This window comes from Echiichthys vipera, assembly GCF_963691815.1.
Source record: "Echiichthys vipera genome assembly, chromosome: 12".
Lineage (NCBI taxonomy): Eukaryota > Metazoa > Chordata > Actinopteri > Perciformes > Trachinidae > Echiichthys > Echiichthys vipera.
The window spans coordinates 6,179,331-6,193,915 of record NC_139837.1 but is presented as its reverse complement, the minus strand read 5'-3'; the positions used below and the strand labels follow the sequence as shown (position 1 = coordinate 6,193,915).

The 14,585-nt window shown below is 41.7% G+C and overlaps 1 protein-coding gene across 1 annotated transcript in view; it reads right to left on the bottom strand.

The window, feature by feature from the left end:
- Positions 1 to 567: 567 nt before the first annotated feature.
- grin3ba (glutamate receptor, ionotropic, N-methyl-D-aspartate 3Ba) overlaps positions 568 to 14,585 on the bottom strand; it is a gene marked incomplete at both ends in the record, with an annotated part of 70,778 nt that continues 56,760 nt past the window's right edge. Inside the window, 4 exons of the mRNA XM_083923622.1 lie at positions 568 to 1,543; positions 2,477 to 2,541; positions 3,970 to 4,134; positions 5,369 to 5,520. Coding sequence (XP_083779748.1) covers positions 568 to 1,543; positions 2,477 to 2,541; positions 3,970 to 4,134; positions 5,369 to 5,520 — 1,358 coding nt within the window. The remainder of the gene's footprint in view (positions 1,544 to 2,476; positions 2,542 to 3,969; positions 4,135 to 5,368; positions 5,521 to 14,585) is intronic.

Sequence of the window (14,585 nt, the reverse complement as noted above, 5' to 3'; positions counted from 1 at the left end):
GCGTGTGCATTTTCAAATAGCTGTTGTTTTATTTTACATTGGGCTTACTTTCATTTCTCTGTGCTCTTGTCGCTGATGTTTCTGTGTGCTTGCAGGCCTCTTTAACCAGTGTAAAAGGTCTTCATCGTATTCAGCTGATTGTGTTTGATGGCTCCTCATGTGAACCACAGGTTTCCTTAATAAGCACAGTGATTTTAACAGTGCTAGATTACCCATATTGTCATGGCTAATCCCCGTGTTTCTGAACTGGTTGTCCGGAAACTATTTTGCTGAAATTATATTGGCTTTCATTCCACAAGATTGCTTTGCTTATTTATGACTTCATGGATAATGTACTAGTTTAAATTGCAGTTAAAGTATTTTAGTTGTAGTTTAGGCGAGTGTGGAAATAATTCGGACTGTGAAAATTATTAGGTTTCAGTAAGTAATGGTGTGAGTTAACATACACTGTCATTTTTCAGCAAGCATCCCATTAACTTAACCCATTCCAACAAAGCCATCTTCCCACGGCTATGCAAGTACCAACTGCACTGCAATCCTACACACCAGTGGCCTTCAGAAAGACAATCAAGTCCCACTGCTTACACTTGGTTGGTTGGCTTTTGTCCTCTCCAAAGTGTTCAGAGTGCGTGATAGGTTAGCCACCTGTCTGTCCAGGCTAGAAGTGTTCCGTGACTGGACAGTTGTGTTTCCAACACCTGGTTGGTTGACTCGACTTCGCTCCAAACTGGTGGAAGTACGTGATTGGACAGTCCTTTCTCCCGTCAAAGCATTAACAGGGCGTAACTGGTTGGCCCTCCCTCTGTCCAAACTGTTAACTGTGTTTAATTGGCTGCTTCTGCCGTGCTCCAGAGTCCCGGGACCGCCTGATTGGTTAGCCCTCCCAGTCTGTTGATTATTCAGGGTTTGCAGTTGGCTGGTCCTGTCTCTCTCAGGTAGTTTGGGCTGAGTGGAGCTACTTCTGTCTGTGTTAATAGTTTGTATCCTCTGTCTGTCTCTTTCTCTCTCCAGACTGGTATCTCTGCGTACAAGTCCGCTCCTCTCTCTCTCCAAGCTGCTCTGGATCTCTGCTCTCCTGGCCAGAGCCTCTCTTAGCTGGGTGCGGAATGTCTCAATCTTCCCCTGCAGGTCCTGGAGCTCCCCCTCCCAAAGGCTGGTCTGAGTGGCCCTGCTCCCCAGGGGAGAGAGCACCAAGCCTGTGGAAGCCAGTGAAGAGACGGGGCCCCCATTAGCATGGAGGCTAATCTGTGGAGGGGAGGTAAATCCCCCCAGGGTGCCCAGTCCCCAACCTCCTAAGCCGAGCCCAGGACGGCCGACCATACCGGGCCTGCCGCGCACTGAGGCGGTGTGTGTGCGCAGGCGGTAGCTGTGGAGGGTTTCCAGGTCAAAGTGCACACGTTTCTCCTTTGGCTCATGGGACGGTGAGGAGTTGCAGGTATCTCCAGCTGTAGTGGAAGCAGGGAGGGATGTGGGAGGAGATGGGGGAGGAGGATGATGCTGTTTCCTATGTAGGGTGCAGTTCTCTGAGATACAAGAGGAGGGGCTAGTGAAAGAGAGGAAGATCACAGCAAAGGGCATATATCCAGTGAGATATACTGTACAGCAGTATACATGGATGCATTTTCCTATAAGCAAACACAAAATATATACTGTTTATGTAGGGATTATCAAGTTCAGACTAAGCAGTACGATCAGACGTAAATCAGGTTAATATCACTTGGTTTGTCTTGATTAGAATTTTTCTGTTTGAGTTACATATATTTAAAAAAAGGTCATGCTTGTTTAAGATCTGACATAAGGTTATTACTGCAATAAATCTCCATCTTTACACTGAAATAAAGTGTAAACATTTGCAAGAGTGGTTATTTCAGCTTGTTTCCTGAAACAAATTGACTTGTTTTAAAGAAATCGTTTGACATTTTGGAAGATATAATATTCGCTGTCTTGCAGAGAGTTAGATGAGAAGATCGATAACAGTCTGCACGTTAAATATTAAGCTGTCAGCATCTGATAATGGATTAAAACGAACAAGATATAATATGTTAATTAGTGAACTTTAGAGGTGATGGTACGCAAATGTAGTTCTCTTTGGAAAGAGACAGTTTCCTGTCTTTATGCTAAGCTAAGATAGCCGCATTCTGGCTACGGCTTCATATTTACCTTACGAGAGCGGTTTCACATCTAACTTTCAGCAAAAAAGTGTTTCCCATAATGTCAAACTGTTCCTTTAAAAATGTTGATAAATGAGAGCTTATTGACGGAAGACAGAATTAGGCAGATTTTGTGCACTGGCAACAGGAAAGTGACATTTGATCCTAGAAAACCCTTCAAACAACTTCTTGCCAGACATAATTGGTGTGTGTTTAAATGGAGAAAAACATAGTCTTGATGCATTTAAACTGGCTTATTCTAGCTGTTGTTAATGGTGACCATTAAGTGCGTAGATGCAGATGAAGTCAGTAAATGACTAGATTACTTTTCGAGGTCAGTCAGCTCCTTCCCAACATCCTCGTATGTGGTGTGGAGGGCTCTGTGGATTTTCTGCACGTAGAGAAGAAAAGAGAACTACTGATTAGTAATGTGCAACTTGCTATCACTTCATCAGCTCTGAAATTAGTCGGATCGAGGTGGTGAATATGAATTTCTAAGATCCATTATGCTACCCGGTTGTACAGAACATCCGTTGACAGCTATTCCGTAGAAATCCCGCTGTGGTGCTCCTCTAGATAATTGGATTAAGTGATTGTAAATTCAGCGAGACACTTCTTATATGCTTTAAATTTTAAGCGAGGTTAAGGTATCAGTCGCTTAAGCCCTTTTTGATTTAGGTGCCCACGTGCTTTGGTTAGACTGCAAAAAAATCTCCATACCAAACTCTAAAGTTATATCTTGTAACTCTGCTTTAATTCTCCCTGATAGATATACATGTGAAGATATCTGAGTGAAGGGGAGGCTCTCACTTTACTCGAGGGACTAACTCAGATGTCTTCTTCTCAGATAACTGTAAGGGTTGTGATGAATGCTAAAGGCTGCCCGGGAATGGTTGCCCTTTTAGAGGGTTGTAGGAAATAAATGTGGGCAGTCTTGATATACATTATTCACCCAACAGTATAACCACAGGCCACCTCATTTAGTAATAACTAGACCTTCATAAAAAAAACAAAATATGACCTTTAAATCCCCAATTTGTGCTTCCCGTGGTGCATGTTGTCATAAATTTGGCAAAAATTCTCAAACAGCCTCATTATACCAAAAAACTTCTACAGATTCATTTGTTTTAATTTTATCTTTTCTTTACAAAATAACACTTTTTTATTGTATGTTAAATATGGCGCATTTGCAGGTAGTAAAAACTGGTAAACGACAAGAGTTTGAACGCAAAGGTACATTTAATATTCAGTGTTTGTTTATAAATCCGTTGCCTCAGACTTGAAAAAACAATGACGCTAACTCACTGCCAATGGGAACCGTTTAATAGGCTTTTTCTAAATTAGCCCATTAATCTAAAATATTTAAGTAACTTTATAGAGCACAATTAGATAGTTAATTAGATCATTAAAAAAGTACTTAATTAGCAATGCATTTATCTTAAAGTTAAACTGTTTTAAAGAAACCTGTCCTCTAAAACACGATAGCAGTCTGCATTAAGGAAAATGTTTAATCTAGACTGTTATCATGAGTTCCAACAGTAGAGGGCGTAGGCTACCAGCAAGATAAGAGTTAACTCCAGGGGCTAGAGACATTTCACCAACCGCAGTATGCGTGTGTATGTGTATGAGTGCGTGCGCGTGTGTACGTTTGTGTTCAAGAGTGATTGTTCTCATATGCCGGTGGCCTTGCGTATGCACAAACACAGTTGGTCTTTGCTCATCTTTTCTGTGTGTGTGTGTGTGTGTGCTTGAGTGCATGACTGACTAAGCAAGTGTGTGAGAGCGTGTGTGTGAGTCCGTACAGGATGTATTTACTCACCTGGCTGGTGTGCAGCCAGTACTGTAGTGTGTGCGTGCGTCTGAGGCGAGGGATGACCAGGTGATAAAAGGTGTGTTCACCTGCCAAGGTTAGCAAGGCTCCACCCACCCCCATACACAGCAACACAAACAGGCCGGAAAAATGTTGTATCCCCATCTGTAGAGTCTGAGGGGGAGATGGCGGAGAGGGGGAGATAGAGGAGAGAGGGGAGAGAGGAAAGAGAAGAGATGTGAGAGAGAGGTTGGGGGGGGAGTGACACAGATTACTAAAGACTTAAGCTGACACACAGGAAAATACAAAGATTGATGATTTGTATTTACATAATTACAATTTAGGCCACGTTTTGTGACTCTGCTATTGATATTCTGCTGTTGTCTATCTAGTTTGCCTGTGTAAGCCCGTAAGAATGGAAATGAAGAGGAGAGGGCAACGGCGTAAAAGACGTTCGGAAAGAAAAGGAATGTGGAGAAAAGAAAAGCATAAAAGAGCTGAGGGGGGAAGCAAAACTGAGAGTAATAGAAAGAAACAGCAGTTAGAAAGGAGACGACGGTTAATTGAAGAGCAGTTTGTTCCCATTTAGTTCGCCCACATCCCCCTGACATAATGTCTATCTCTTATGGGGCTTTCAAAGGCCCGGAGGAAGTGGAAGAGACAGTGGCTGAGCTTTTCCAACACTCTCTAATCATGTTTTCTTCACCCGGCTCATTTCTGCATTGCCTCTGATAGCAATTAGCCCCACGCTGACTCGACAAATTCGTCAGCGACAACACTGACCTCCTGTTGCTCCCAATCCAGAGGGCAAGACGGCACTAACGCCCACATTGTTTGAGAGTGGCCCGGTCTCTGGGCTTCGAATGGGATGAATAGTAATAATTTCCTGACGCAGGGGTGAAGTTGAGGTTCCCATTTCGCAGGAGAAACCTGTTACTGTGTAATTGCGTTTGTTGCTATAATATATTTCAACTTTGAAGTGGGATTTAAAAAGGGATGGCCAAAGGGAGTAGAAATCGCTTCTCTATTCACAAACAAGAGATAAAGATACAGACAGCGCTCCCTGTCTAGAGATCCCCAGTTCTTTAAAAAGAATGGAAAGAAAGGGAGGGAGAGAACCGAAAGTTCTCTGCTGTAGCACATTAGACACAAATAAGTATCGACATTTAGACAGTACGTGCCAGTAACTGGTTGAGGTCAGTAAATAGGCCTGAGTTTATGTGATTATATGTCTTTGTCTGTGTGTGTATGGGAATGTGTCTGTCAGTGTATGTGTGTTTGGCTGGCAGGCAATCATGTTCATGTCCCAAAGGGAGACTCATTTATAGGAGTACAGCGACTGAAGGCTTTGCTTTACACACCGTACACGTACACTATACACAAACACACTCTCCCACCATTGACTTACCTCAGTGACGGCAAAGACTCGCTTCCCGCAGGGAACCACCTTATACCATTTGTCATGTAGCATGTCCATGAAGCCGTCAGACTTATAGCGACTCACAAACTCGGACACGTTGCGGGTTAAAGGAGAGCCCTGCGGCAGGCCTATACCATAGCCTGCAAAGAGGAGACACGCACAGGTGTTTAAATACATACAGTATGCTACATGTAACATAATCTGAGAGTCAGAGACTAGAAAATAAAGTCTAACTCAGAGCAGAGTAGGAAACAACAGTCAGGTGCGGTTAGCCAAAGGGCAGATGCCCTCTGGAAAAAGGATTTATGGGTTTACAGGCTTCACTTGGAATCAGGATCAACATGTTTTCTGCCAGGTACAGTGCATAATATAAACAAAGCACAAAACCACTAAAGCCAATGGAGGTTACTCTTGTGGTGCACAGTACTTTATTTTCTGATATGCTCCGATGTTAAAAATAAAAAATAAAAAACATTCAAGAGGTTATAATGCAGAAAACATAGCTTGGGCCAATTTGGAAATCGTGTCTTGTAGCTATTTATTTAAGTTTTATATATAAAATGTAATTAATGGTCAGCATTTGATACTGAGCATGCTGTACTCTTTAGCTGTTTATTTGTATTTATTCTTTATTTTCTATAGGTTCATTTGTAGAATTGGTTGACAATGTACATGCACAATGTTTAATAGTAAATATTCTTTAATATAGTTATTTGTTTAGGCAACTTACTTACTCACAATGACAATAAAGGCTTTCTATTAAATACAGTTTATTTTGTCAGCATCATTATAAAACTTCAGAGTTCCCAGTATCAGTATAGCCACAACAGGCTGCCACCTCAGTTTTTAGTGTCACTGCAATGTCTAACCTCATGTTACCTTTCATAAAAACGAGTTCCACGCCGTGAGGTTTGTAATCAAATATCTAAAGATGTTAAAAAAGAGAGCACGGGTTTCGATTGGTAGTGTCGAGGTACTGGAGTTGGTATCGGGAGGGAAGAAGATGGATTAGTGTACGCCAAGGCTAGAGATAGACTCCTGGGATCAATGTTAACATCGAAGGCATCTGAAGCATCAAAGAGCACGCTGTAGACATCGTCAAACTTCAAACTACTAAGCTTTCGGGTTGGAGCCTTGAGAGGAATCCTACACTTAGACTCAAGTCGCCCCACACTATGAGAGATCACAAGATAAAATGACAAATGGCTGCAGCCGGCAGTGCTCAGTCCTATTCCCAGCATCCCACATCTGTCAGGTTTCTGGGCTGACATCAGGTAATCTCCGGGGTTGTAGCGGAATCGAGTTTGACTCAAAGCCCCTAAACTACCTTCAGTGGATATTATGAAAATATGCTCATATTTTTACCTGACTGTGCTCCATTGGGTTATGCATTCATGTGGCTGGGGTCACCCTGTGGTGATTTATTAGTGGAATATAAATGATGAGAGTGTTATGAGAGTATTTTCATTTTTGGACATGGTTTCCTGAAATCATCTTCCCTCACCTGTTCACTGTGTCTTTGTCACCACCAATTAACATAATTAGTGCCTTCTATTTCTTTCCTGTGTGCTCGGTTATTTTTGTTTTATTACTACATTTCCATTAGTGTTTTCAGCCAGGGTCCACTGAAGCTTGCCTGAAGAATATCCGGAGGTATATGACACACATATATACATGTTATATTCTATTTTTACTGGCAGTTTTATGACATACTTATGTAAGAAAATGCATAAAAATCTGAATGCATTAAAAGAGAATACCATCCTTCTCCAGCTATAGACGCTGTTTTGACAACACACCATAAAAATCACCCACACAGCATGAACAATAATTACAACTCCTCCCTCTCACCTACCCTGAACTCACCACCACAGCCATCAGTTACAAAACACTTATCACAGTCTATGACGCAGCGCTTCACTCCACGCTCACTTCACACTCATCCCCTCCGGTCACAGATACATGGCTCAGTTTTGTACAAAGGCCAAACGAAGGCCATTTTCACTCCGTTTGGAGGGGAACTTAATAATACGCTGACATTCAAAGCTCTTTTGTGAATTTAGGTTTTTTTTGTGCCTTTCTAATTACTGTTTATTTGTGTTGAATGTTTCCTGACAGGGATGTTTAACGTTAATACACAACATGAAATAATAATAATACATCTTTACTAGTTTTACAGTAGTTTTTTCAAGAGGTGAGGATGGGGGACAGTTGTGGGGTGGGGTGGGGGGGGGGACTTGATAGCAAGTTAACAGAAGTTAATGTACATAGAATCGATGTACATCATCTGAAAGTTGGGTACTGGAACATTCATTTGAGATTGTTGTGGGAATTTTGGACATTTGTAATTCATAATCATAGTTTTGTCAGGTCAGACACAGTTCAGTGTCTCCTCTGTCTCACATTCTTCATGGATAATGCAAATAACTAACTCGTGATGGTATATTGGCATATTTGTGCATCTGTACCCTGTGTTAGAGACCTTGTGATGAGAGAGGTTCAGCATGTTCAGCATTGTAATGTCTGAGGGATGTTTTTGTTTGGTCTAAAGACGTCACCCAACCAAGGCTATTCGCGTCCTGTCCCTCTCCCTAAAAGACTGTGCGAGATTTGGTACGTGGTCATTCTCTGCTAGACTCTAACTTGTGAGGATGCGGGGGTAAACGTATTTTTGTCTGCAGAGGAAAATGCTTTGGCAAAATAAACCACGGAGAAAAAGCTGATCCTGTTTGTTGATCTTTATTGAAGAATCCATTTCCACAACAAGATGCAGCACTGTGTCAAGTTCTTCAAGTCTTAAATCTGTAACAAGCACTGTGGTTTTGTGAGGTGGGCATTCAATTTTGAAGGTTTTGAATGAACAAGGGCTCAGAACATTATGATAAACAGTAAGTTCATGATACCAATTTCATGTGCCTTAATGTCTCATATGTCCTTAGAGAAATTTTTGAGTTGATACCATTTGTTACACAGATTCGGTGCTATATTGACCATATTTTGGAAGAGAAATGGACATAAATCCCTTTCAAAATACAACATGAAAGACACCAAGACCTCGAGGAACACCATAGAAAAATCCAGGCTGTGATCTGGTACCAAAAACGTTTGACATTTGGTGATTTCTGTAAGAATTGCATTTTACTACAATTGGACGGCGAGCATTCTGTTGTGTAAACCGCTCAGAAACCCGCTTATTGTCACTATACTTTAAATGCGCCCAAATACCAAGGGAATTGTTTCGTGATGCGTGCGATTCCATTGCTTCGTGTTGTCAGCAGTGTGAGGACCAGAACGGACGTCAATTTAAGATCAAGCAGTGACAAAAATGTATATTAATAAACACCTACCTAACAATTATTTAAGGTGTGTATTCAATTTTTTGGGGGACACACTGTGTTTATAAACGCGATGAGGGCAGAGTTCCTAGATTAAAAAAAACCCCTCAATATATCATTGTCTTGAAACATAACTCTTGTATCATGATATGTATCGCCAGATTCTTACCAGTACACGACCCTGCTACTTCCTAACTACATGTAATGTAATTGGCTTTTGGAGTTATTGATTACCTTGCAGAGTGATGTTTGCATGCAAATAAAAATAATATGTGCAATTAGAGTTCAAACCTGCCGCTTGGGTTTAATATCTTAAAAGTTATTTGAATTATGCAGTCAGTAATAAAAGTCTTTGGTATAGCACATTAAATATTAATCTGTGCTTGATTTGCAGAAATTGTTTCACCACCACTTTGTTGGTACTGCCTTGGACTTTCTTATTTCCCTCTTGTTACAGGTAAAACACCAGCAGAACGTGGAGTTATGAGACCAGACGCAGCAATAAAACATACAGCGATTAAATTATATAACTAGGATATTTTTAATTAAGTAACAGATTTAAGTACTTTTCCCGCCGCTGTTAATTTCAGAGGCGGCGCATTCGTGTTTCATTACAGAATTTGAAATCTAGAGAGAAATGGGTTCTGTTCTGTGTTCTTCCCAGACTTGGAAACGACATCTGTTTTGCATTACAGTCCACATTACCGCAGGTACAAAAATCTGTCCCTCAGCTTTAAATCAAAAGACCCTCGCAGAGATTTATTACTATACAAGACCTCCTGGGGTTGTTTGTTTAATTTCATCTGTACCGCAGAGAAAGACAGAGTCATGCCAAAAGCGTTTGTATAAATGTGTCTGTGTGTGTGTGTGTGTGTGCGTGCTTGTCACAGATTTGGCAGCTGTTTTTGAGCGAGTTTAGGTGTGTGTGTCGGCTGTCAAGGTGTGTGAGCCTGATGGGGGTTGCGAACAGAACCAGGGAATCGCTAAGGTCCACGTAACTGTCACACTCTGCTTCCTACATGACAAAGACGGTCTAAGCTCCCCTCTCTTTGCTTTCAACTTCCTTTACCTTCCCTTCCCTCATCATTTTCTCCCCTCTCTTCTCCCTCTCATCCCTCCTCTTTCCCTGACCGAGGTCATTTCTCTCCCAGCATTGCCGCGAGTCTTTCCCTCTGTCGGCCCACTCTTTATCTCTGTCATCCCTTCAATTTTGTTCGATTTCTGCTTCACTCCATTCTTCTCTTTATCTTTCGGCTCCTCTCGCGAGTGCATTGCTTTGTCTCTGTACGTCTCCCTCCTCTTTCTTTTTTTTCCCCCAACAGATAGACAGCATTTCTGTCATCAGTCTATCGCTATCCGCATTCCTTTAGAGCACTCAGTCAAATAGCGGAACACAAGTGGGCAGCCACTTGTCATTTGTTTTGCTTCTCTTCCCCAGACATCCGCATATTCCGTCACGTCAAGTCCTAAAGCTGTCACTCAAATCCCCCATACACCTACCCACTTGCTCACAGACACATACGTGCATATGAAGTATAGTTTCAAAACACTTTAAAGGCCTATAGGCTTGTAGAAAAGAAGATGCACTACCTTATTTTAAAAGACAGATCGAGAGTGTAGCTATTTTTTCCACCCAAAGAATTTATGATGTTTCATAACTTTAAATATTGTATTTTTTATGACGTATTTGCTGCTAAACTCAGCTTTCTTTTGTGTTTGTGCTGTGCTTCTAAAAATATATTTCATAATAAAACACAGCAGGTATTATAAATTATTATTATTATATTTATTATATTGGACATTCTGCAAACAACACACTTATTATCAGCTGCTGCAGTGACGCTGTGTTGTTTTAACCTTGTGAGTCTGTGTGTGTGCGTGCGTGCGTGTGTGTGCGTGTGTGTGCGTGTGTGGGTGTATATCATCATAGTAAAATGTGATCCTGGAGACATCTGCTGTTAAGTTTTTTGCATAGATTGTTGGATTGTTGGTGTTGGGTAGATTTTAGTCCCTGTGCGGGGTATAAAGTTGTGAAACTTGTGAGTATTTGTGATCTGAATAAAGGCCAAGATTTGGTGTTGCAGCTTATGTGATCCCCCTCTAGTTTTTAATTGTACATTCATTTATTGATTTACTCTTAAAGCTGTAATCCATAATGACTGACAGAACTTGTTCCTAGCGGCCTCTTTGGCGGTATGATGTAACTGCAGGCGAGCCTGTTCTTTCAGAGCCCTCCATCTCGTCACGGTCACTATGCGGGGGTGACTTTTTTTTGGCTGCTCTTTTGTAAACTTTATTGACACACATTCACCTCTCTAATTCTGGTCGGTCACCTATATGTTACCCTCTTACATTCATACAGACAGACAGACAGACAGACAGACAGACACACACACACACACACACACACACACACGTTCCTATTACACTTCTGCTCTTACTACAAGCCTGACTCAGAAGTAGTAAGTTCCCGATTTCCGAGTAGTAGTGAACACATCATAACCGGCAATGAGGTGTTCCACCTTGGCAGACCAAACACTGGTGACGGAGGAAACAGCATCACTAACATGGTGCCGCATTTGCATTAAGAGTCAGAATGTCGCCACAGTCACACAGATTGCTTTCATTAGTGGGCCATATGATCAATCACCATTGTTTTAACTCACTCTTTGATAGCGAGTAACTTTACAGACAATCAAATTGATGAAAACCTTACGGATTACATCTTAAAAGACTGCTGAGCATCATGCACTGTTGTGATGTTTTGACGGACTTGCATGCCAATGGATCCACACATCACATTTATTACGGACACTTGTTCACTTGAAGATTTTAAGATGCATAACTGTTGTGTATTGTTGCCTATGGTGTGTGTTGTCCCAGTGCTAAAAAAAAACCACATTTCCATTTTATGCAAATCTAATGGACAATAAAGTCATCTGAACTCAACTCTACATAATTAGATTTACTTTGAAAGATGCATTCTTACACACACACACACACACACACACACACACACACACACACACACACACACACACACACACACACACACACACACACACACACACACACACACACACACACACACACACACACACACACACACACACACACACACACACACACACACACACACACACACACACACACACACACACACACGCCAGTCTTGCCAGACGTGAGCAGCCCGACCAACAACAGTCTCACTCCGACAACAAACTCTGCCAGTCTCATTTTGGTCTTCAGACGCGTTCTGTCCTGCTTGACTGAGCTTGTGCCGACCACTTATGCACACAGGGACACACGCATCCAAACAAGCTGCGAGTGGCTGCGTGTTCAGTGGCAATATTATTAATGGGGTGTGTCTAGGCTGTCGTAAACATCTCCCAACAGCACTCAGTGAAAACAGACACACAGCCACATCCCCACGTCTCTCTCTCCACTTAAGTAGCCTGAAGATTTTAGCAGCGGCGCTTGCCTGCGGCATCTCCACAGTCCCAATTCCTCTGTCCCTCTGTATCTCCTGACCACAAACCACTCCATAAATCCTGCATCCTCATATGGACCAAATCACACTTCCTCCATCCTTTCTCTCCCTCTCTGTCCTTTGCTCACCCCTCCCTCACTCCTTGTGCCTGGGGTGAAGGTTTGTCTTGATTAGGGGACTCTGTTGGCTGGCTCTTTTATCACTCACTGTGCAGAGGCAGAAAGGCGCAAACTGGCAGTGGGCAAATGAAAGCCCTCTATCTCCTTCTTGTGCTTAACTCCCACCTCGCTTACACCCACTCACTGGCCCTCCCTTTCTTTACCTTTGTGTTGTTTTTTCTCTTACTTACTTTTTCCATCTTCTCTTCTATTTTCCCCCCCTCCATCTCCTCATCTCCTCCTTTGTTTTCTTCCCTCACATTTCCTGTCGGGGCCATTTCCTGCCCTTTCTTCCTCTTACCATTCAGACTCATTGAGTTTTTCTCTCCCATCTCTTTCTTTCTCACACTGGCTGTTGGAAGTGAATAGCACCAAAGGCAGCTTGGATTCGACACCTGCCTTTTCATGTAGGGAAATGAACACAGTAGTCATCAAACAGACCAATTCTACATACCAATGAGATCTGTGTTCTCACCCTCCCCATCATGAGTAATGCTGTGAAAATGTCCTTTGCCTCAGTTTGTCTCACGCAGTGAAGAAAGCAAGTAGATAATCTCAAATGAGCGAGAGTTGAGCAGTGAGTAGGGAATGTGGGAGTGGGGTCTTTCAGAGGCTTTACTTTGATTGACAGAGAAATGGTATCAAAATTTGTGTTTATGGTCCCATGTGACACCCTCACTAGTGTCTATTTACTGTCTCTGTATCTATCCAGAGGAGGGAAGAGAGAGAGAAAAAAGAAGCTGAACGGAAAAAATACACATGGATGTGCACACACACGTAATATGCATTAACATAATTGTGCATCAGCGCCAGGCATGAGTGCACACACTAATTCTATACCTGTAAATACCTTCCAGTGGCTAGATGAGTTTGGGTGAGAGGTTAAATGCGTGATACATTCAATAGACGTGTTCTGCCAGCGGAATTCAATTCTTCAATGTCACCTTCAAAAGACGTACATGTGCCGTATATGATGACATGTGACTAGAATACAATAAAACTTGCTAGAATTGCTGGCACCATTACTTACCACGATGAAAGGAAGCATCCGACTTTTATTAGAGCTAAGATATCATTTATTTTGACAGGTCGTCAGCAGCCTTTATTTGTAAAAAGCGCTACAATTATTCTCTTGTTCTGCAAAAAAAAAAATACAAATAAAAATCCCACTGCTCATATGTATTCACTTTATAGCATACACATATCCCTTAAGGAAACTACTTCTTCTTCTTCTACTACCTACTGTCATTCCCGCTGCTACTAGTCATAATAATGTGCATCTGGCTACAACAGTTGTGTATAGCCATCGATCACTTTAGCAAAAACATGATTTATGACTGGTAATTTATCATCAGGTATTGAACACAATTGCAATTAGTCTTGTAACCAAAGTATCCACATCCCCAAACAGAATGAAATAAGATCTTATTGACGCACTCACTGGCTGACGCAATGCTGCAGTGATGCAAGTCTCAGTTATGTTTCCAAAGTGAGACAAGAATTTCATGTCAGTGCTTGAAGGGTACTGTAACTTTAGCCAGTACATAAAGGTCAGCATGTTCAACTATATTTTGGCAGGCTAGGCTATTAATAATGTATGAATAAATACTTTCTTTCCTAGTAGTTTTCTAGTAGAATCCACAAGTTAAAGGTGTAGAAGGAGCTGGATGAGAAGAAGGAAGCGGAATTAAAATCCAACACGTTGAACATGAAAACATGACAGCGGTGTAATGTATTTTTTCGGTGAGCTTCCTGGCTCTATTGTGTGGCTTTGCTTTTTTTCATTACTTGACATGGTTCATATGGTGATTTTTCAGACGGAAGAAGCAATGACTCAACTTTGGAGAAATGTCCCCTCTCTGAACCTCTTAAAAATGAAAAACAATTTCCTTCAAGAATGCACACACTCATTTAACACCAGGATGCAACCATCAGTGCTCTCACACACATATGTCAGCATAGGCTCACTCATTTGTGTTGAAAAGATAAAATAATAAAATATTTTAACGCCCTTTGTGGATCATAAGCTGTTTTTTTTTTTGACTGCCAGTAGATTTTTCTATAAGCTCCATGACTGCAGCAGCTAATTTGACTTGTAAGCGTCCAGAGTCCAAAGTGCTCTGGCATTGTTGTTAATAATAGATGGATGCGTACTTTTAACCTGCAGCATTATAAGTTCTGTCAGTCATGTAGCCAACAGTATTTGATCTCCTTTTTGCATG